This window comes from Periplaneta americana, chromosome 7 (genome assembly GCF_040183065.1).
Source record: "Periplaneta americana isolate PAMFEO1 chromosome 7, P.americana_PAMFEO1_priV1, whole genome shotgun sequence".
Lineage (NCBI taxonomy): Eukaryota > Metazoa > Arthropoda > Insecta > Blattodea > Blattidae > Periplaneta > Periplaneta americana.
Window position 1 is genome coordinate 125,943,400 of NC_091123.1, and position 24,437 is coordinate 125,967,836.

At 37.4% G+C, this 24,437-nt stretch overlaps 2 protein-coding genes across 7 annotated transcripts in view; one reads left to right on the forward strand and one right to left on the reverse strand.

The window, feature by feature from the left end:
* LOC138703431 (5'-3' exonuclease PLD3-like) overlaps nt 1-13,551 on the forward strand; it is a 270,911-nt gene extending 257,360 nt beyond the window's left edge. The window contains exon 14 of the mRNA XM_069831285.1: nt 12,342-13,551. Coding sequence (XP_069687386.1) covers nt 12,342-12,347 — 6 coding nt within the window. The 3' untranslated portion in view covers nt 12,348-13,551. The remainder of the gene's footprint in view (nt 1-12,341) is intronic.
* Nucleotides 1-24,437, reverse strand: part of LOC138703432 (cilia- and flagella-associated protein 45-like) — a 69,179-nt gene that overhangs the window by 34,970 nt on the left and 9,772 nt on the right. For all 6 annotated transcript variants that reach the window (XM_069831288.1, XM_069831291.1, XM_069831290.1 and 3 more), the window contains exons 3-9: nt 21,484-21,702; nt 21,176-21,328; nt 18,276-18,569; nt 14,815-14,946; nt 8,835-8,966; nt 1,516-1,641; nt 704-873 (exon numbers count right to left, since the gene is read on the reverse strand). In XM_069831288.1, the coding sequence (XP_069687389.1) occupies nt 704-873; nt 1,516-1,641; nt 8,835-8,966; nt 14,815-14,946; nt 18,276-18,569; nt 21,176-21,328; nt 21,484-21,702 (1,226 nt within the window). The remainder of the gene's footprint in view (nt 1-703; nt 874-1,515; nt 1,642-8,834; nt 8,967-14,814; nt 14,947-18,275; nt 18,570-21,175; nt 21,329-21,483; nt 21,703-24,437) is intronic.

The window sequence follows — 24,437 nt, forward strand, 5'->3', positions numbered from 1 at the left end:
TACATAGAACCAAGGACCCGGGTTCGATCCCCGGCGCTGGAGCGAATTTTTCTCTTCTAATATTAATTGTTACCATAACAGATATATTCTGTAGAACCAAAAAAATAATAATCTTTACGTAGATTCTTAGAATATAGGTTTTCACAGCCAGCATCATTAAGATTGGCATTATCCGGACTAGACAGTCGTGGTCTGTTGGTAATGCAACCAAACATTTCGTCCACTACTCCAGTGGACATTTCCAGTGGCGTGGTACATGGGAGCGGAAAGATCTGCTGTGTGTACCAAGGACGACCACTGAAGATATCCACAAGTGGACAAAGCATTTGGTTCATTACCAACAGACCACGGCCCTTAGCCCAGATAATACCATTTAAAAAAATCTTAACTGATTCAAAGTGACAATAAAATTTAGCTTTCACATAGCCAAGCTGTAGCTAATCATTCCAAACAGACAGTTACTAATATTCGAATCCATGCCCAATTTTCCAGGTTACACACATGCAAGTACACACAAAAATAACTATGGAATATAATTTGTACTGAACCTAACACCTTAAAAATTTAGAAACGCTTTCAACATTTAGCAATTTATAAATAATCCTTGACTGAATTTCCAAAGATTAAAAAAAAAAAATTGTTAGGTACATAGCACTGTGAATAATTATTATGTATTACTTCACTAAATACAAACACTATTTACCTGAGTTCGTTAACTTTTTTCCTCATGACTTCTTTCATATATCTCTCTCTTTTGACCTCTTCCATTTTGAGTGCAACTCCTTCCTCAAACTTATTTTGTTTTTCCAAAATCCTTTCACGCTCCTTCTCATTGATTTGTTTCATGATGTCAGAACGATATTGCGCCAATATCTGCGAAAAGAAAACCACAGTGAACTGCCTTTCAATATTATCTATTTTAAGAGCAAAGGTCAACTGTAGAAAAATAAATAACTGCTCAGCTGGAAATAAATACTTTTACGATTCACTTATAACTGAAAAAATATGTTGCTGTTGTTTGTATTTCGAAACAAATTTTATACAGTGCTCTGTCGATAAAGGACAAAGCCAATGTTTACCTACTTAGATATAACTAGAGTCCTGTGTTTGGTTACTTTGAATACAAGTTAGGTGTACATCAATCATACTAGCTTTGTATGGAGAGCAAGTTGCAAGTCAACAGTTCATCCTTGAGTGAAGCAAGCAGTTTTCCCACATGCACAGTACTATATGTGTACATCTGTTTATTCACACATTTACTGAAATATATTAAACAATATTAAATATCTATGAATCAAGTCTTAAAAAATTTTGGACTCAATAAACAATTCAGGCACCACATATAATTTTTAGTCGCCATGCCTATCTGGCACCAGAAATTTGCCTACTCCTGATTTTTACAATAAGTAAAACGCATCTAGATACTTTGTACACTTGTACACTATTTTAGCGCAATGTACAAACTCATCATCCTCAATCTCTAACTTACCTGGCTATTTAATTTTGTATACTTACACATTGTTTTCTGAGATCTTCAAGTCTTTGTTTCTCAGCTGCCTCTTTCTGTGCTTTCAGGACTCGTTCAAATGCTTGTTTTTCACGGGAAATTTCCAGTGCTTCCATACGCCTTCGATCTAATATCTGTTGAGAGGAAATTTTTGTCTTTAAATCGAACATGTTCCGAATTATAAACATAAAAATTACATCTAAATATCTATTGTGAAGAATCGACAGGTCGTTAACAGTCATCAACTTAGATTAAATTTTCCAACACTCAAGTTTAAAAAGAGTGTAGAAAATATAAATATAAAACCTCACTATCATATTGATAAGTAAACAATTTGTTTTATGAGGGTGATTCTAGAAGTAATGCACACTGCTCATGCTCTTTAGGGTTATCAATTTTTTTTTAAGAAAATAAGGGAGACTAAGGAATCGACAAAATTTCACATAGAAAATAGACAAATTATTCGGTTCAGTTACTAAAAACCAACTTTATTCTATACTTCGGCAGCTGGGTTTAAATTAAGCGTATTTTGAGACAAATTTTTATCTCGCGTAATAGTTGAAGTCGACTGCAGTTTGCATCTCTGATTTGATGAGATGTGTCATGCTCATGTTTCGAACATCTGTCAAGTTGTTCATGAGATAAAACACCCTCTTTGTATGAGCATTACTACTTGGTATGCATAGAACAAAACTTGCCAGTTTTTCCACATTTATAAAATTAACACTGTTTGATTGTAAACGGGTGAGCACTAAAACCTATTTCTGGCAACTATTGCCTTCTAAAAAGTCTGCATCTCTTGAAGAACAAAATTCATCATATATTCAATCATCATTCACGGCAAAATCAAATGCTTAGAATAATGATTTTTATATTATGCAAAAATAAGGGAGAAAAATGCTCGAAGAAAAGAAAAATACAGGAGCCGAGAGACTGTTAAAAATTAAGGGCAAATATGGGAGAGTTGGCAATCCTAATGCTCTCCCATATCCATAGATATAAGTGATTGTTATTTATTGCGTTAATAGCAAGAGCTATTCCGAACGATTCTGTGCAAGTTCAATTAAAGTGCTTAAAATGTTTTTTTTTTCTTAAGCAATTGAAATGGACGACAAAAATCAGTCACGTCACGTCACTGTCTCAGATCAAAGATCATTCATTGAAATAGAAAGTTTATGTGAACGTACACCTCCGAAAATTTATGAATTGCTTTGAGAGAAGTGTGTGCTGACTCTACAGTAGACCGTAGTACCACTTCCTGATATCTTGACATGTCTCTGAAGATCATATTGCCAAAGAAGACAACCAACGCTCTGGAAGACTGATATCAAAACTGGACTTCACTACAGAGGTAATTGTTGCCAATGTTTTGGAAGAAGACATACGGTGAAATGTGTAGACATAGCCCTTAGGGCCCAAAAATTCGCTAAAACCGACTACAGCTATTGGAGTCTGGTGTGCTGCTTTTCTACGATAATGCAAGATCGCAAATTGCTGTGATGGTGAATGCTGTATAACCGATTACAAACGGGAAACACTCCCTCAGCCAGCCTACAGTCCGGACTTGAATCCACCTGACTATGATCTTTTCCCGAAAATGAAAAATTCACTTCGGGGTCAACTTTTTGCAATGTTAAATTACCTCAATACAGCTGTGACCCAATGCATTCGAGACCTAAACTTCAAGGGAGAATTAAGCAGCATCAGAAAGCTACCACATCGTTGGGAAGCAGGCATAAAGGCTTGTTCACAATAAACCATGAACTGAAACGAGAACGGAAATAATGTTAAAATAAATGTATTTAAATGTGAGCATTCACAATAGTTAATTGTGAATGCTCACACTGAAATACATTTATTTTTAAAATACTTCCGTTCTCGTTCTCGTTTCCATTCCCGGTTTATAGTGAACCAGCCTTAATACTTCAAGGGGACTATTTTGAACGATCTTGATGTAAGTGGATTGAAAAAATAAAATGTGTGCCAATGAAGTAAGTTTGTGCATTACTTCTGCGCAGGGGCGTATTTTGCGGACTACCGGGGCTACCAGCTGTAGCCCAAGGAAATTACAAAAGAAAAAGTTTATAATATAACATAATGTAATAATTTTGTATTACCGTATTAGTTTTACCACAGTAATTAAAATTAAAGTAATTGTTAGATTTATATGCGCTCTCTGCTCTCGAAAAGAAACAAGTTATCAAGGTGGCATCATTGGAGAAACCGCTGCTACGAAGAGTAGCCTGTGACCGTTCCGCTCACGTCGCACAACTTCCCGTCCCCCCCGCTCCCTTCTGTTTCTATCGTGCAGTGTAGGCGGGTGAGTTGCCGCTCTCGTGATCGGTTTCTTGGAAGGCGCGAAGCAACAATATGCTTAGTACGCTAGCTCATTAATGTGATTGTGTTCTTGCAGTGCAGTATTTTAAATTTGTGATTTGTTCGAGTGTCTAAGAGTTATATTAATTGTGAATTATTAAGTTTTTAATTTCCCAATTAAGTGATATTGTGAAAAATATGGCAGAACAAGTTTCTGGAGAGGTTTGTGTTGAAAATAACTGTGTAATAGAAGGTTTATTAAAAGTGCCTTTTAACCGTCGTACATACAACGAGAAAGTTGAAATTGTGAAAATGGAAAGACCAACTCCTGAGTTAAATTTGTCCATGGACGTAAAAGAAAAACAGCGTGAGTACACACGCCATTTCACTTCAACATCATATGGTAAGTGGAATTGGTTGTGTGGTAGTTCTAAACTGTCTAAACTATTTTGCTGGCCATGTTTGTTATTTAGCCGCGAAACTAATGTGTGATCAAAAGAGGGGTTTTCTAATATGAACTCCCTTCGAACGACAGTCCTAAAACACGACAAATCAAAAGCTCATATTTATAGTAGCATGAACTTTGCAAACTTTGGGAAGACAAGAATTGATTTACAGCTAGATAAGCAAAAAGTTCTACACATCAACCAACACAATGCTCTTGTGAAAAAAAATCGGGAGATTTTACTGCGTCTTATTAACGCAGTCTGCTTTCTAGGAAAACAAGAATTGGCTTTTTGGGGTCATAATGAGAGTGTGGAATCAGACAATAGAGGAAATTATATTGAATATTTAAGTTCCTTAAGTGAATTTGACCATTTACTGGCCAATCATCTTGAGAGTTCAACAGTATTCCGTGGTACTTCTCCTGCAATTCAGAATGACTTAATATTTGCTATAAGTGGGGTTATGATAAAGAACATAAAATCTGAAATAAAAGAAGCACCTTTTGTGGCCATTGTTGTTGATGAAACAAGTGACTGCTCTAATCAGAGTCAATTGTCCACTGTTTTAAGATACGTCGACAGTACTGCCAATGTTCAAGAACAGTTTATAGGATTCACAAATGTCAGTTCGGGCAAAACTGCTGCTGCTTTGTTTCAGCATGTGGAAGGTGTTATAGCAGAATACAATGTCGGCAATAAGTTAATTGCACAGACATACGATGGTGCTTCAGTTATGGCGGGAAATATTAATGGCTTAAAAACAAAAGTTCAAGAAAAGTATCCTCAAGCACTATTTGTCCATTGTTACAGCCATGTTCTCAATTTAGTTTTGCAACAAACTACTTTATCCATTCCAGAATGCCGCATTTTTTTCAAAACACTGTCGGGTTTAGCTGCATTTTTCTCATCATCTCCTAAAAGATCAGAAAAACTCAAGGAATTTATGAAAAAGAAACTCCCAAAAGTAGCACCAACTAGATGCAATTTTACATCTCGGCTTGTAAATACAATAAAGGAATACAGAGAACAACTGACTGCTTTCTTTGAAAATATCATTTGTAATGACTCTGAAGAAAACTGGGATGATGATGTAATTGTGCAGGCTCAAGGATATTTGTATTTTTTCACACAATTTCAGAATATATTTCTTCTTGAAGTCTATGCTAGAGTGTTCGCACATACAGATGTGCTCTACAATATTCTTCAGACAAAAAGTCTAGACATAGCATACTGCTTGCAAGAGGTATCAAAGTTAAAACATACTATATCCGAGTTCAGACGTAGTGGGTTTCCGTCCATATGGAGTAATATGGAAAATGAAAATTCTTCAGACAATACAATGGAACCACCGTTAAAGCGAAGAAAAGGAGATGATGAATTGAAATACAGGCAGCTGTACTACAGCATACTAGATCGTATGCACATGGAAATTACTGACAGATTTTCTGATTATGGAAAGCTTCAGTTCACACATCTTCTAGATTCTCAAAAATTTTCTGCTTATAGAGAAAACTTCCCGAATGAGGCACTAAACAAACTATTTCAGTCCTATAACAGTCACTTTGATCAAGTACGTTTGAAAAATGAATTAAGTGTAATATATTCAGCAGAAGTCTTTGATTTTTCGAACAAACCTATCCATGAAATATTATCTGCCATATATGAAAACCAGCTGAACCAAGTTATTCCTGAAGTCCTTAAATTGGCAACATTAATTGTGACAATACCAGCTACGTCAGCATCGGTAGAAAGAACATTTTCTGCGTTGAAGAGAATAAAATCCTACTGTAGATCAACTCATACACAAGAACGTTTATCCGGCTTGGCACTGATGTCCATTGAAAAGTCATTTCTACAGAAACTTCGCAAGCGGCCCAACTGTAATTTCAATGACGAAGTCATCAAAGTATTTTCGTCCCAATCAAGGCGTCTGGAATTCACATATAAATAGGTAAGGAATTTTATTATAGGGTTTTTAAAATATATTTTGTGTAATAATAGGGTCAGTGGTAGCCCAGACCCTTAAACCAGTATACACCACTGCTTCTGCAATCACACTTATATAACATAAAAAAATTACAAAATGTGCACAAGCATAGAACAGAACAAATACACGTAATATGATCGTATTAGGTTCATTTGGAAAGCAATTTAAATGCAAAAAAAATTTTATCTGTGCATGTCCTACCTGCTCTAAAGCCAGATTGTTCTTCCATTTCTATGTTTTCATATTCTGGTTCTATTAATTACACTATTAAGTACACTAAGAAACTGGAAACGAAAATGTCAACAAATCCACAACAATCATGTGTCTTCATTCAATTATGCAGATGACGAAGTAATACTTCACAAGATCATGACGACATAGAATACATGACAGGAAAATTAAAAGAGGAATACGAACATTGGGATTGACGATAAGTATAAAGAAAACTAAATATTTATGTATTGGCGAGGAGATAGAACCATTGCAACTAGACAATGGAGAAATTATAGAACCAAGTACGGTATATACAGAGGGTGCCAAAAAAATATATACACTCTTTAATAGCTCATAACTAACTCACTTTTTAATATTTTTTCAAGTGTGACCGCTTGAAATAATGGCTGAAGTCAGACTAAACTTTGAGGAAAGAAAATTCATTCTAAAGTGCTACTGGAAGACTGAGAATATAAGTGAAGTGGAAAGACGGTTTAGAATGGAGTTTCAACGAGATTCACCAATGCTACTCACAATTGCTCGTTTGCGAGATAAGTTTGAAGATGAAGGAACTGTTCAGAATATCCATAAGAACAATTCCGGAAGACCACGAACATCCACCAGCCCCACAAGAGAAAGAGAAGTCATCGAAAGGTTTCAGCAGTCTCCTAGAAAATTTGTTCAGCAAGCGGCTCGTGAGACAGGACTTTCAAAATCGAGTGTCCATCGCGTTTTGAAGCATGATCAATAGAAAAGTTTTATTCCTAGATTAGTCCACGCTCTCAATGAAGATGATCATGACCGGAGAATTGAATTTTGTGAGTGGTAGCAAGCAAAATGTGCGTAATTTCCATACAAGACTGTTTGGAGTGATGAAGCCACGTTTAAGTTAAATGGCTCAATTAATCGTCACAACTGCACCTACTGGGCATCTAACAATCCTCATGTGACAGTGGAACACCATGTGAACTTATCAGAAGTTACAGTGTGGTGTGGTTTGTCAGCATTTAGATTAATTGGACCTTTCTTTTTTGATGGTACCGTGACTGGTGCAATTTACCTCAACTTGCTAAAGGAATCTGCCATGCCATGCATCAAAGAGATGTTTAGGAATGAAGAATGGTACTTCCAGCAGGATGGAGCACTTCCCCACTACCATGCGACGTGAGAACCTATCTTAACGGCCGCCTGCAGAACACATGAATAGGACGAAGAGGTAGTACCGAGTACTCCCCTTGCTTATCGGATTTGACCCCGATGGATTTTTTTTTGTGGGGACATGTCAAGCACAATATTTACAGCACAAAACCAGCTACAATCGATGAGTTGAGAGCAGTGATTGAAAGAGAATGTGCCCAAATACCAATCAAAATGATTAGGAACGTTTTGGATTCCATCAGTCTGCATTATCAGCTGTGCCTGGACCACAATGGCCAACAATTTGAACACTTTCAATAAATGACTGGTTTCTACATCGGTTCACATTATTTTTAATTTTGAAACTTTTCTGTATCATAATAATTCTTAACGTTGTAGTCATTGAAAGAGTGTATCCTATACATTTTTTGGCACCCTCTGTATATATTTAGGGATGAAACTAGATCAATTTGGGAAAAGTAATACAGAAATTGAACATAGAATTTCCGAAACAAAGAAAGCAATTAATGCTCTAAATTCTCTTTGGTGAAACAAACATATAACAAGAAACAGGAAACTGCAAATTTATAAAACAGTAATTCAAAGTATTCTTACCTATGGCAAAGAAGTATGACAATTTCTACAAGAGAACAAAATAAAATGTTGGCTACAGAAATGGATGTTTTAAGAAGATCGGCAGGAAAATCAAGAAAAGAAAGAGTAAAAAATAAGACAGATAAAAGAAATTATGAAAGTAGAGGAAGAACCAGACATTATTGACGTTATAGAGAAGAAAAGACTACAATGGTATGGACATGTAAAGAGAATGACAGAGGAATGATTACCACGATAAATTATGGAATGGATACCGACAGAAAGAAGGAAAAGAGGTCGCACAGCAAAGACGTGGATAGAAGGGGTACAGACTGCCATGACTTCCAGGAATTTGACACCAAGCAGTGGATGAATAGGTTTCCAGAAGACAGAGTCAGCAGTCATGAAACTGGAAGAAGAAGAAGAAGAAGAAGAAGAAGAAGAAGAAGAAGAATCTAAATGTATATATATCTAAATACTGGTAGCTTTACTAACAATTTGTCTTTCAAAGACAAGTAAAATAACTAACAAAATCGCATTTACATCATGCACACCTGAAACTATGAACTTTGATATTAAAAAAAAAATGATACAGCATAAGAGAAATTTTATTTAGTCTGTGGCATATCATTACCTGTTCCTCTCTTGCTTTTCTCATGGCCTCATCTTCTTCTTTCTTCTTGCGCACTGCAGCTCTCTCCTTATTCCTGAATTCACGTTCAACTTCTTCTTGAACTCTTAATGCATTCAGTTCGTCCATTTCAGCCTAATGGCAAATGAACCAATAAATTATTAAAATAAAAGATTGGTATTATTTTCAGTTTAATTTGTACAGAGTGGACGAGAAGTTCCAGTACACCTGTTTATTTTTCCTGCAGAACAAATCTGTGCATGAAAAATGTGTCGATGATACTCGTCTGACATCTGGTAGACATATTTCGAGGGGTGTAATCATGGGGGGAGACATCAGGCAAACCTGAAGGAAAACATAACACACGCAAATTTCCAGCCATTCCAAGAGTGGATGAGGCGAATACGAGACTTTACGGTGTGGAGGAGAAACTTGTGGCTTATGTGTGAATCCACAAGCGGCCATATACCGGAAAAACCAAGAGCAACATCATGCAATCATACACCGTGTTCCGCTTATAAGTATAATAAAAGAAATAGTTATAATTTCATAACAATGCATGCAAATGGGTTAAGATTGGTACCATTGTAAAGAGGAAATTGGGAAGTTTTAATCCATTGTTGTTACTTATTTTTAGAAGACTCACGCATGCGCAGATCATTAAATAAGAGAATTCGTATCGTATCTTTAGTCAGTCAGCATGTGGACGCCACAGCAGAAAGCCTTTTGTGTGCTGTCATTAGCAGAACATAGATCCATAATTCGTGTACAGCGCTTGTTTCGCCGTCAGTACAATCTTAGACCGAGGGAAGCTGTACCGACGTACGTCTCAATAATGAAATGGGATAGGCAGCTCAGAGAAACAGGAAGTTTGTTGTCTAATGCAGGTAAACATTCCAAGCGTAAAGTGTCTGACGAAAATGTCGAACGCATTCGCGAGGCATTTCAGAGAAGCCCGCGGAAATCCATTCGACAGGCTAGTGTGCAGTTGAACATCCCACCAACAACAGTGCATACAGTGCTCCATAAAAGATTGCGTTTGCGAGCGTACAAGCTGCAACTTCATCAGATGATTACGCCGAATGATAAACTGGAACGAAAACGCTTTGCAGAAACAATGTTGGATAAAGTGGACGATGACGACACATTTCTAACTCGAGTCTGTTTCTCAGATGAGGCAACCTTCCACGTCAGTGGAAAAGTAAACCGACACAATTGTCGCATCTGGGGGTCGGAAAATCCAAGTGTCGTAATTGAACACCAATGGGATTCCCCTAAATGGAATGTTTGGTGTGGGATCATGCGTGACAGAATCATTGGTCCCTATTTCTTTGCTGAAAAGACAGTCACTGCAAACACGTACCTGGATATGTTGCAACTGTATGCTGTGCCACAACTCCCAGATGGAGCAATTTTCCAGCAAGATGGGGCTCCACCACACTTTGCCAACATGGTTCGCACATTCTTAGACGAACAATTCCCTGCAAGATGGATCGGAAGAGGATCACCGTACATCACATGGCCTGCCAGATCACCAGATCTAACACCACCTGATTTTTTCCTGTGGGGGTTTGTTAAGGACCAGGTCTACAGGACGCCAGTACGTGATTTGGCAGACTTACAAGAAAGAATTTATGCTGCTGTCAACAATGTTACACCACAGATGCTTCATAACACTTGGGTCGAGGTTGAATACCGGTTGGATATTTCCCGTGCCACCAATGGAAGCCATGTTGAGGTTTATGGAACATAAGGTAACAAAAATTCCCAGTTTTCATTCTTTGTAGCAGTTGGTTTCAACTATATACTTGTATTAATTCAGAAGTTATAGCTATTTCTTTTGTTATACTTATAAGCGGAACACTCTGTATATCATGTCCCTGTCCAGAGTGCACTTTTCCGAGGAGGGCACCAGTAGTGTTTCTATGACTACCAAAGACTGTCATTCAGAGTGATGGATTAGTTCCAGAAACATCCTTCTGCACAGATATATCAAAGGAGTATTAATAAATAATACACTATGGTTATTTTCTTGCTCTCCCACAGTCAAAGATTACCACACGATCAGTACTACTAGAAAATCTAGCATTTAGTAGTATTTATTTATTTAACCTGGTAGAGATAATGTCGTCAGGCCTCCTCTGCCCCTCTACCAGGGGATTACAACTATAATATGAAGAATAAAATTACAATTAGTATTACACAACATAGAACTGCATGCATTGTATTCTTCACCTGACATAATTAGGAACATTAAATCCAGACGTTTGAAATGGGCAGGGCATGTAGCACGTATGGGCGAATCCAGAAATGCATATAGAGTGTTTAGTTGGAAGGCCGGAGAGAAAAAGACCTTTGGGAAGGCCGAGACGTAGATGGGAGGATAATATTAAAATGGATTTGAGGGAGGTGGGATATGATGATAGAGAATGGATTAATCTTGCTCAGGATAGGGACCAATGGCGGGCTTATGTGAGGGCGGCAATGAACCTCCGGGTTCCTTAAAAGCCAGTAAGTAAGTAAGTATTAAATTTACAGTTACAATTACAAATAAAATTACAATTAACATTAAATCTACAATTACAATAAAAATCCAAGAATACGAAAAGATTACCTGACTAATGAAAGCTAGATAATTTATCATAGAAAAACAAAGAATATTTTATATTTACTGAATTGCAAATTAAACCTAGAATACCAAAATTGTATAGTGATGAAATTACCGGATATTGAAATATTTTGTGATAGAATAAGAAAACTATTTACAAGAAGCCATGTCTGAACGAGTCTCAATTACTGACCAAGTGCCTAGTAAGTTTGTGTTTGAATTCAATTTTATTTCGACAGTCCCTGATGCTAGCAGGTAGCGAATTCCAGAGTCTTGGCAGGGTTATTGTGAAAGAGGATGAGTATGAGGAGGTGCGAGGGGATGGTATTGTTAGTATTGTTTCAAGGCGAGAGCGTGTGTTCAGATTATGGTGGGGGAAAAAAGGTAAGTGAAGCGAGACAACAGGTACGAAGGAATAGAAGAGTTCAAGATTTCGAAGAGAAAGAGAAGTGAATATAAATTTATTTTCTTATCTAGTTTAAGCCAACCTATTGCTTCCAGGGATGGGGTAATATGATCATATTTACGAACATTGCTTACAAAACGTACACACAAATTATGAGCATGTTGAAGTTTCGTTTTGTTGTCGCTGGAGGGGTCAGTAAAATGTCGGCATAGTCAAAATAGGGAAATACAAGTGTCTGCACAAGGGACTTTTTTAAGCAAGAGGGGGAGATAAACATTTATCTTTTTTAGCACATGGATAATAGAATATACTTTTCTGCAGGTTTCTGTGATTTGCATGTCCCAGGTGAGATTTTTATCCATGTGAATGCCAAGATTTTTTACTGAAGGACTGAAAGGGATATGCACTGTATTTACTTTAACGGGGGAAATGTCAAGGTGTTTTACAGCATCGGTTTGCCATTTGTGTCCTAATATAATTGCTTGTGTCTTTCCAGGATTGATTTTAAGACGGCAGAGTTCCAGGGCAAGTGCAATGCAGGAGTGAACAGCACAGCAGTACGTGTCGAGGTCTTCTGAGTGACAGTGGCAGCTCAACGGTTTCATAAAATGCAAACATGTCCGGTGCCGTGGCACATTGCTGGATCGGTCTTTTTTTAACTACGAGAAGAGATAGCTTTATTCATGGAACAACTGAATAAACCTATTCCGGAACTGAGAATATCGTTAAATGGATCTGTGACTTAGCATTTCTAACAGATTTAACAGGGCATTTGAGTGTTTTGAACCTCTCTCTTCAAGATGAAGGTCGAATAGTCACCTAAATATACGACAGAATCAAGGCCTTTAAACTTACATTATCACTTTGGGAACGTCAGTTAAAGGATAGGAACCTCGAGCACTTCTCAAAACTAAAACAGTTCACACTTCTGTAACGACCGCAGACTTACAAGAATATGCGCAAATACTAGGTGAACTAAATCAGGATTCCAGAATTTGGAAAGTCTTGAATGTATTTTTGAAATATTCGTGACTCCATGGAGGTTGACTGTGCTTCAACTGAATTGCAGTTGGAATTCTTGGCTCTACAATGTAATCGCGACTTGAAGAAGAAATTTGCAACCAAGAAAAGTTAGTGTGACTTTTATAACAATCTTCCACATGTCCGATTTCCACTATTGCACAGACATGCTGCTGGAATCTTGTGCTTATTTGGGTCAACATACATTAGCGAGCAGTTTTTTCCTCTGATGAAAATTAACAAAACTCGACATAAAAATCAACTCTCAGATCACAATTTAAAATGTGCATTGAGACTGTGTACCACTCAAACAGTGTTTACAAACAATGAGAAGTTGATGGGTGAAAAGAGGATAAAAAATCCCAAAAAATCGCTGCTATTGTTGAGTAAACTTCTTTTCGTATTTCACAAATAGTAGCAATATTTATGTCTACTCTGTTTCTTTCATTAACAATTTATAGTTTCTCATTTCAATTATTTATCTCCTTTCAAACCTGAAATAGTACCATTCATTATGTTCATGGTTCAGTTAATGCATATTTATGTATGTAGTGGCAATCAGTGTTTAATTTAGAAATACATACACGGTTTTTATTAATTTGAATACCGTATTAACTGTTTAATTAAAATTGTGCCAGTAATATGTAACAATTGTGCTGCCGTTATTTAATACTTTATTCTGTTTGCATAAGTTAAATATGCTAATGCAATAATAAAGTTAATGTTATTTTATTCGAATCATGTCTAATGTCTTGCTCATTAAAATACAGATACACTGCCACTGCATCTCCGCTCCGTACCATACACCCGGTTGTTCAGGGCAAGCAAGCGAGCTAGGGAGATGCACAGTGCAAATCAGTTGATGACCACTGATCTAGTAGTAGTAGTAGTAGTAGTAGTAGTAGTAGTAGTAGTAGTAGTAATAGTAGTAGTAGTAGTAGTATTAGTTTTATTTTGCCTGGCAGAGTTAAGGCCATAAGGCCTTCTCTTCCACTCAGCCAGGTTTCAATAATATACATGAAATACATGATAGATTACAAAACAACACAAAAGAAGATACCTTAGAAATTACATAAATATAGTAGAAAATTACAAATAGTCAAGATAAGTTACATAATATAAGGACAACATAAAATAAAGAGGATGCTGAATGCCTGAGCCTGCCTAATAGAGAAAATAAAGCATGCAACATCTTACATTTATGGCACTGCTGTAAATAGTATCCATTTTTAATATCTTTATAAATAGTTGTGTCAGTCTGCAGCAATTATGTCGTTTGTCCCAAGAGGTGGGGTACTCCTACTCCACCCGTCAAAGATTGGCAAAAGTAGCAAAACTGCGGCCACACAGAATTAGTTCACGAGTTGCGAGAGCTGGATCATAAGAAACGAGTTCATTACTGCACGTGGTTCCTGGATTTAATTACGCGGCTACTAGATGCCCTCAACATCACGTGGTTCTCTCAACATGATCAAAAGTTACTTTGATTTTAGAGTAATTTCTAAATATTTGTGGCCACTCAAATCACCTGACCTAATGTCACCGGATTATTTCTTGTGGGGTTATCTTAAAAACAGGATTTATAACAATCGACCACGAGCAATTGCATTTTTAAGAATTATATAATCATAGAAATCAATGGAATTAACGAGGAAATGATGCAGCAAACTGCAAGAAACATGGAGTAACAGGTATAGATGTGTATATAGAGAGGTGGAGGTTATTTTCATCATCTAATGTGAAGGTAAGCAATTCTCCCAGAGATATTTTGCACTTAGAAAGACTTTGCACCTTCGTAGCTTCTATCAAATAGGAATAGGAAGATTTTTAAAACCATTCATTTTATATGAATCACCCTGTATTATATTTCCCAATAAAAGAGCCAACTTTTGATCGTAAATAAAAGTCAAGAGTATTTTCCATTCCAATTCTATATTAAATTTTTGGACCTGTAAATCTTGTTGACGCTGCTGCAGAGCTCGCAGTCTGGCTATTTCCCTTTCTTTTGCCAACCGTTGAGCTGCTTGTTCCCTTTCTCGTGCTTCCTCTCTTTCCATCTTCTTTTGCATGAATTCTTGAATCTGGGAAATTGAAGAAATACACTGTTGTCAGAAAAAGAGCTATTTCAAGAATCAGTCATACATTTTATGACTTGCAATTTCGGGATGTAAATATTTCTAACAGCTAATTGGCAAAACATCTATCAATAGACAAAGGTTTCACTTTACTCCTGATGTAAACAAAGTTTTTAGAAATAGATTCCAAGTCTGAATCCATATACTTCTTCTTACTTGGTTATTTAACGATGCTGTATCAACTACGAGGTTATTTAGCATCAATGGAATTGGTGATAGCGAGATGAGGCCGAGGATTCGCCATAGATTACCTGACATTTGCCTTACGGTTGGGGAACACCTCGGAAAAAACCCAACCCTGCTCAAGCAGGGATCGAAACTGCGCCCGAGCACAACTCCGGATCGGCAGGCAAGCACCTTAACCGACCGAGCTACGCCAGTGGCTGACTCCATATAAGAGTTATATATATATACTTTTTACTAATTTGTCCAACAGAATAATATCTGTAATATTGACAATTAATATTTGAGGAGAAAAATTCGCTCTGGTGCCGGGGATCGAACCCGGGTCCTTGGTTCTACGTACCAAGCACTCTGACCACTGAGCTACGCTGAATTCAATCCACAGCACCGGATCAAACCTTTCTACTTTAATGTTTCCCTTAGTAACCTGACTCCAAGTTAGGCATATATGTTGACATATATGTCCAATGTCAACTGCCATTATACTAGGAGCGCACTCAGCTGAGTGACTTGTTTGGCCGGAATTCCGCAGTTACGTGCACAGTAATCTGTACAAATATATGCACTGCAGCTATAAGAATATTATAGATTTTTTTTTTTTTTACTAATTTGTCCAACAGAATAATATCTGTAATACTGACAATTAATATTTGAGAAGAAAAATTCGCTCCAGAGCCGGGGATCGAACCCGAGTCCTTGGTTCTACGTACCAAGCGCTCTGACTACTGAGCTACGCCGAATTAAAGGAGAAAGGTTCGATCCAATGCTGTGGATTGAATTCAGCATAGCTCAGTGGTCAGAGCGCTTGGTACATAGAACCAAGGACTCGGGTTCGATCTCCGGCGCCGGAGCGAATTTTTCTCCTCAAATATTAATTGTCCATATAAGAGGTTTGCCAATGCACAGTGAATTTTACAATTAACACCGAAAAAAAAATCAGATATAAACGGAAAATAACTTGCCCTATATACTTTTGTTACCATATAAATGATTTCTAAATATCATAACTGAGTATTTAATTATACCTAGTTATAATCATGTCATTTTAGAGCTTTTTATGAAGCTTATACTTTTCCCTCCATTGCTGAAAGAATTTAGAAATGATGCCTTCTTGCTCCCAAAAAGGACTAGTCGCTTCAATATTATGAATGTTATAAGAATTTTGAATATAAGAGATGGTAATTCATAAATTTCTTCTTCTCGGAGTCCCAGCCAGTTGATGTGATGAAATCTCTAACCTCACAGTAGGATCTATAGTTTCCGCTGTTTTTTTTTCTTTCTATTAATCGCAATAATATTTATTCTGCGGTTTTGCCATTCTCGGCCACACAGTGGTCTCCTCATGGACCTCTAGACTATGATTCGAAGGACAATGACAGTCATGGTCCTTATAGTATTGTGCCATTTGATCCTCAGTAATTCTCCCTGGGGGCAGCTCCCAAACACATTCCTTTTCATACACTCTTTTCGTTGCAAATAAAAAGTCACGCCAAGATAACAGTCAACATTTAGCTAACTTTTCACTATCAATATCCAATACAATGGCCAACACCTTCCTAGGACTTATGAATCCAAATATCTTGGAATTATTTTCGATAGTAAGTTAACATGGAGCAACCATATGAAATACATTTCTGAAAAAGCTCATAAAAGATTCTCCCTTCTAAAAAGACTAGCAGGAAAGAAATGGGGATGCTCTAGGAATACTTTGAACACTACATACAAAATGTTTATACAGCCAGTGCTGACATACTGCGGAGAAATTTTAATTACTTCACCTTTCATAAACGAAATAGAATATGTTCAAAACCAAGCTCTCAGACTCATTACTGGTGGAATCAAAACAACTCCAATAGATTCTATGAGATTCCTCACTAATATTAACAGCATCAAAATGACAATAGAAGAAAAAGCATTGATTCAATATGAAAAACTTATTAGATTACCAGGAAACAATTGGCATTCATACAGTCCTCTCTGTAGATTGAAAACTCAAAAAAGTTTCATATCCATTGTTCAAGAATTAAAACAGAAAATCAACATCCCGAATTTAAAAGAAAACCTACAAATTAAACCAAACCCTTTAACTCTATTAAATATAGAATATAATCTAAATTTAACAGAAGAAATACTGAAATCAGAAGTAAACACTGAAATACTAAAACAATTGTCTTTAGTGACAATTAATATTAGATACCTTCCACAAAACTGGCTTCATTTATACACTGACGGATCCTTGATCTCCAGAGAACAAGGTGCCGGTGCAGGTGTTACGTGCTGTCTCTTTTCACTTTATAGATCTCTTGGGTATGGAACAACAAGTTTTGATAGAGAAATCATTGCAATAAGTGAAAGTCTCAGGAATCTTCTATGCCACATCAGTAAATTTAAAAATGCAGTTATATTGTCAGACTCCAAAGCAGCTATTCTATCAATAGTTTCTAAACACACACCTTCATCTCAAACAGCAGAAATAACTAAAATGCTCTCTCAATTAATATCACTCAATAAAAGAATTGTATTCCAATGGATACCATCCCATTGTGGAATCCTGGGAAACGAGAATGCGGATGCTTTAGCAAAAAAGGGCAGCACTGCTACTTACAGACCTGTTACTAAATCTACGTATTCCTCTGTGAAAAGATTTATTAAATCTACATACTTAGACTTCAACAAACAAAATTTGATAACACAATCCCAAGGGAAAAAATGGAACTCTCTGCATCAAAATCCACAGTTAATTCCCGATTTACCACGAAAATCGTCTGTAGCTGCATTTACATTGGCAACAGGCCATGATTGTTTGGCCAAACACCTGCATAGAATTGGAATATATCAGTTCCCTAACTGTCCAGTGTGCAACTCAAACCAAGAAATGGATTCGGAACACCTTAAAATCTGTGCTTCAGTGGCTGGTCATGATAATATCTTTGAAAAATATTGTAGTGCAAGAGGTCAAATGACTTTATTGTCAAACGCCTGGCATTATAAAACAACAACAACAACAACTTTTCACTATAAAGGTCTCGTTAAGAGAAATTCTAACTTACGGCTTTACAAAAATTTCTACTTGATGTAAGAATGATATTTACCCTCAGATCATTAATACGAGCTTCCTCGATTTCGAGTTCGTGAAATTTCTTGATCTGGTTGTTTATCTCGTTGAGTTCATCACGTATCTTCTGCTGCTGCGCAAGTTTCCTGTTGTAATTTTCCAGTTCCTCCAGCTGCACTTGCATCTGTACGTCGTTGATGAGCCGACTCTCCTCCTCTTTGTGCTCCAGCTCCAAGATTCTTTCGATCTCGTTTTCCTTGATCTGTTCCTGTACTTGCTGCACGTATAGATCTCGCTTCAAGCGCTCCTTCTCCTCAAGTTCTTCCTCTCCCTGAAATCATACAAATATGTTTTTCTGTTTTATTTATTCAATCTACCACTCAGACACTTATTTATATATTTCTTTTTTAATTTTAATATATTTATTTAATGAACGTTTCAACTTCAGTGTATGTGTGTGTCTTTTTTTTTTTTCCTTTTAATCTCCTAAGCCCAACTATCTTGCCTCTCGGTTTACTCTCCTAGCTTCACAGCACAATCCGTTGCTATCAATACCACGTCATCAGACATCTCTGTACTCAAGTTCTTTCTCAATAGCCATGGCCTGCTCCTGGAATTCGTTTCCACTGGAAATCAGGGGTAGTCTTAGCCCCTCATTCGTTTAAAATTAGGTTATTTAGAAATATTTTAAATGCACAGAATTAGTTTTTTAATGATAAATAAAGGACCCTCGTCTCTCTACTTCCTTCTTCTCTCATACCGGTGTCCAGAGGCAGTTTTGGGCTGCTAGATGCCTACATGCTAGAAAAAATGGCCGCCCTTAATAATGTACATCGAAAGTTAATTTACAATCTAGTATGATTTTTGGACAGTACCACGTAGTCGACAAAAGAAAATCCATGAAATTTTTGTATACAGTATTTACTTTAATTTTGTAACAACAGAAAATTTACAAAATATCAAACAAAAGCAACTGTGAACCACTGAGTTAGAACAGTGTTCTTGTTGCTTTGTTATTTACCAATTCATCAATAATGTCTGATGATGGTAATTTTTCGCGCAATTCCTTTTCTATAGCAAGCAATCTCAGATCATTAAACCTTTTTTGAGTCATTGATGTTCTTAAATGAGTTATTGTACGTCTGAGTTTCGAAAAACTCCTTTCTCCTGATGCTACACTAAATTGTAATATGAGCAAAATTCTAAAACTATAAAGAGATTAGGATATGATAACATTACTTTTTGACAAGTTTGTTAATGAATCAGTGTCCGTAATACATCTATGCAAAGTTCTGTATGTTATAAGCTCATTGAAGACTTCAATACCATCAACATATTTAATATTTTCTTCCTTTATTAATTTGAAGTGACACATCTAAATCACAACAAGATTTTTTTTTTATTTCATCTTTGGCCATTTTCCTGAATTCACGAAGAAATTTAAATACATTATTACATTCATTTGTCCCGCGCCGTGGCGTCGTGGTCTAAGGCATCCTGCCTAGGACTCATGTTATGAAATGCGTGCTGGTTCGAGTCCTCATGGGGGAAGAAATTTTCTCATGAAATTTCGGCCAATGTATGGGACTGGTGCCCACCCAACATCGTGATGCACATGGGGAACTACGATAGGTAGCGAAATCTGGTTACGAAAGCCAGCTATAACGGCTGGGGGGATCATCATGCTAACCACACAATACCTCCATTCTGGTTGGATGATCGTCCACCTCTGCTTCGGCATGTGAGCGTGAGGCCAGCAGCCATTTGGTCGGTCTAGGCTCTTCACGGGCTGTAGCGCCATGGATTATTATTACATTCATTCAGATTTTCAAATCTTTCCTTAATAGAACTTAATGTAGTGGTGTCAACAATTTATTAGAAAAAATGAATTGTAATCTATACAATTAATTTGGATTTTTAATTTCTTCATTGAGACATTCATAATCAAAATGGCGAACTTTAGTTCTGCTCCCAGAACTAATATTCAAATTACGTCGTGCACATTTTCTCTCTTTATATTTATTTTCGTTCCGTCATCTTCAACAATTGAAACATTGACATCAAGTGTCACTTACAGATTAATGGAGATGGAAAGGTTGCAATAAAACTATATTTGCTAAAAATGAAATTAATACTGTAAATATTCTACAATATATTTTAATAATTCTACGTTCCTATTTCATTGTCGATCACTACAATAAAATATTGTTAAATTATATTTCAATTTTATTCTATTGGCTGCCCTAAGGAATTGGCCACATGCATGCACGCATGCACTGCACACCTACTAAAACTGGCCCTGTCAGTATCACTTCATATAGGTCGTCCAACTGATGGTGACAATGATCCATCAGGAATAGCTGAGACAAAAAGAAGGGGATTTCTAAGTGTGCCTGTTTCAGATATACATATGTAAACAAATGCTCAGTCACAAGCATTCAGGTATGCAAAATGTAAGCACTACCATTTACATATATAGATTGACAAATCGAACTGAAACCCTGACCGAGTTACTACGTGAGCGCTGGCTGTCTTGGGGTGGAGCAAGTGAGAAATCACGGGGGAAGGGAGAGAGCACTATGCTATGTACTTGCAGTTCCATTCACAGTTTGTCAAACCTGCTAACAAAAGCATTAAAAGGTTGACTAGTTGCCTGCAATGCTAGCATAATGGAACCTTCCTAGCCGACAGTCGAGGCAAAAATGAAGAATCCGTTATTGTGGTAATACTGGAGAGTGGTTCTTCTATTGGTTGCGATGCCCACACACACCCTCTCAGATATTTACGTGGTGATTGGTGACTGAATGACGAGGAGCAAGTGAGAGAGAAGAAAGAAAGAGAGAGATTCCAGAAGTTGGCGTGTTTTACGGGGTTTCACTTGAAGTTGTCAAACTATAAATACATACAACATAGGATTAATATGATGATACTACTTACACGCAGAGCACGTCGTCTTTCATCTTCCATCATTTGATCAAGGCGACGTTCTTCTGCTTCAAGTTCCTTTTCAATTTGTTTTTTCTCAGCTATTTGTGCATCACGAATTGCATGGCACTTAGTTCCAATGATGAGACGGTTGGCTCTCTTCACCTGTCACACGCCAGGAATGGAATTACGTCATCACGATTAAATTGAATGTTATTATTCATAAATATATTAAACAGAAATTTAACTCAGCTACACTAAAATATAATTTCATTGAAATCAAGCTGAGTGATTTGAGAATTACTTCTATGTCTACTTACTTCATCTTCTTGCTCTTGTTTCATTTCAAATGCTCTTCGTAAGAGATGGGTTGCTCGTCGATGAGCATCTGATTCTAACAGAGTATACTTCTTTCCTTGGGTCTGTGACTTCGACCATTTTCTCATTTGTTCTTTGCGAGCCATACACTGCTCCATTAGTTCATTCTTCCTTTTGTCTTCTTCTTCCATTTTATTCAATCTCTCTTGCATTGTTGTGACCTATGAATGTAACTAAGACTTAATTATCTTTGTTCTTATAGCACGTAGGGGGGAAAAAAATGATTAAGATATTTCAAATTTCTTAATTTATATAATATATACGGTATTACTAATTTCATTTAATACAACGAATATTTTTTAAATTATAATAAGGAACACACAAATACAACTAAGTGTTTAAAAACTATGGTACTAACTAGTTGCATTTATTCTGCTTCCTTCATTTGCAGTTTGTTTAAAAAAGCTATAATGTAAATTGTTTTGTTAATCGATTAATGTTCACTGTTGTTCAGATGACATTCTCGAATATTAATGTTTATTTATATTTATTTTTTTGGATGGATGGATGCCCACTGTGGTTTCACAGCACCTGCACTCCACTAGGAATAACAGAGGCAAAGGCGTTAAATTCAAAGAAAGGAAACTTACTTTGGTTGTGCGAAGTGTGCAGATACAGGCTACAAACTTACGGTCTAAGCAAGACCTCAGCAGAAGACACACAAGTTATATCCGAGAACAAGAAAAACTGTGAGGAGCTGAAAAACAAAATGGACCAAGTCTCCGAAACTCTGATGCAGAAAATGTCACTACTGCTAGAAACACAATTGCAGCAAACCGAAATCCTGACTACGATCACCCAGAGACCTTCAGTAATAAGAGGGAAAGCTCCAAACCCACCGACAACACAGCACAGTAACCCGGAGCACAACGATAACAACAATAATGGAACTAAACCACAGGATCAGATGCCAGAGAAGCAGGTTGAACACCACACCACGCAAAGTAATGGTAATGAAGAGCATACTTGGGTAGAAGTGGCAAGAAGGCCTCCACCAAGAAACACAGGCATCCAGGGAACAAGACCTTTCGACACAGCTTGCAACCTAAGAGCAGCGGACCGCAAAGCGTGGCTCTTCATTGGCAGACTACATCCGACAACAGATGCGGAAACACTTACTTTCCACCTCAAGGATGCAGGTATACAGGGAGAAATAGAATGCGAGCAGATAGAGACGAGGGGAAGAACAAAAGCCTTCAAAATAGGCATCCCTTTCGAGGACAGAGAAAGGGCAACGACCCCAGAAATCTGGCCGGAAGGCATACTAGTTAGACGGTTTTCCTTTCGCCGCCCCACCTTCGAGGGAGTGCGCCTTGGTTAGGAAAACACAAAGAAGTGAGAGACCCTTGCGGACACTACTGTGGAACTCAGAGGGGTTGAAAAATGCAACATCACTACTACCACAAAATATATTCCACATATACGACCTAGTGTTCCTAACTGAAACTTTCCTCTTAGACGAATGGCATCAACAAGGTTTCTACTGTATAAACAACATGGCAAAGCAAGGCGATCGAGGCAGACCGAGAGGGGGAACATCAATATTAATGAAACCAAAACTATCACCTTTTAAAATTACTCATAAGTCCGATTTTGTCCTTATGGTAAAAGCCAATCTCTGCACAGCAATATGTGTATATTTCCCTCCGGATATGAAACAAGAAGACATCATAGCTGAAATAGGGGCGGCACTAACAAAAGTACCAAACTCAGAACCTCTCATACTGGCAGGAGACCTAAACACACGCATTGATTCTCAATCAAACAAAACATCAGCGGTACTAGACTACCTACAAGAAGAAGGACTATCCGTAGTAAACAAAGCAAGTGACAAAACATACTACTGCTACAATGGTAGTAGCACTATTGATCTACTCTTTGTGAACGACAGATTAAGCGCCACCTCCCAAAACATTTTGTACAATATCGTCATAAGGAAACATCTCCCAGTAGAGACAACTCTACTTCTGAAGAAGAACGGAAACACAAAACAAACTCATGAAACAAAGCTCGCCAGGAAGCTGAACACAGAGAAGTTAGGAAGAGCACAACTGTCAAACACCCTACAGAGCATCCAGACAGGAAGCATAGATTCAACACAGGAGGGCCTAGAAAGAATCATCATAGAGGCCATCCCCACTTTGGAAACAAACAAAAGAATCTCCAAACCATGGTTCAACACGCTATGCTACGCCGAAAGGAGGTTGGCCCTGAAAGCACTCCATATGACCAAAGAATTCCCAACAGATTCAAATCTACGCAATTACAGTGAGCTGAGGAAACAGTACAAGAAAACACTGAAGGCAGCCAAAGAAGCCTACGAAATCAAACAAGAAATGGCCATGATAGAAGAGGCAGAAAGAGACCCTTTCAAAGCACTGAAACCAAGAAACCCAAAGTTCCCCAAGAACATCCCAATGGAAGTATGGATAGATCACCTCAGTACCACAATATGTGGAAAAGAAACAAGACCGCCTGCTACCTACTCAACATCAGAAAACTTCCAACCAATCACAAAACAAGAGATTATGGAGGTAATAAGGACATCGAAAGACCAAAAAGCACCAGGCCCAGATCAAATCTGTAATGAACATCTTAAAGCAGCAGCCCCAACAATGATTGAAGCATGGACCGCCCTACTGAACGAATGCCTAAGACAAGGCCGTATCCCTACCAAATGGAGAACATCAAAAATCAAGATGTTGTATAAAGGAAAGGGAGACGCAGGCAACCCCAACTCGTACAGAGGCATTGCTTTAGAAAATACCCTACTTAAGGTACTCACGAAAATACTAACACAGAGACTAACGCAACTGGTAGACGCAATGCTACCCGAGTTCCAGTTTGGATTCAGAACTGGAAGATCCACAATACAGGCGGTACAATGTCTAAAACA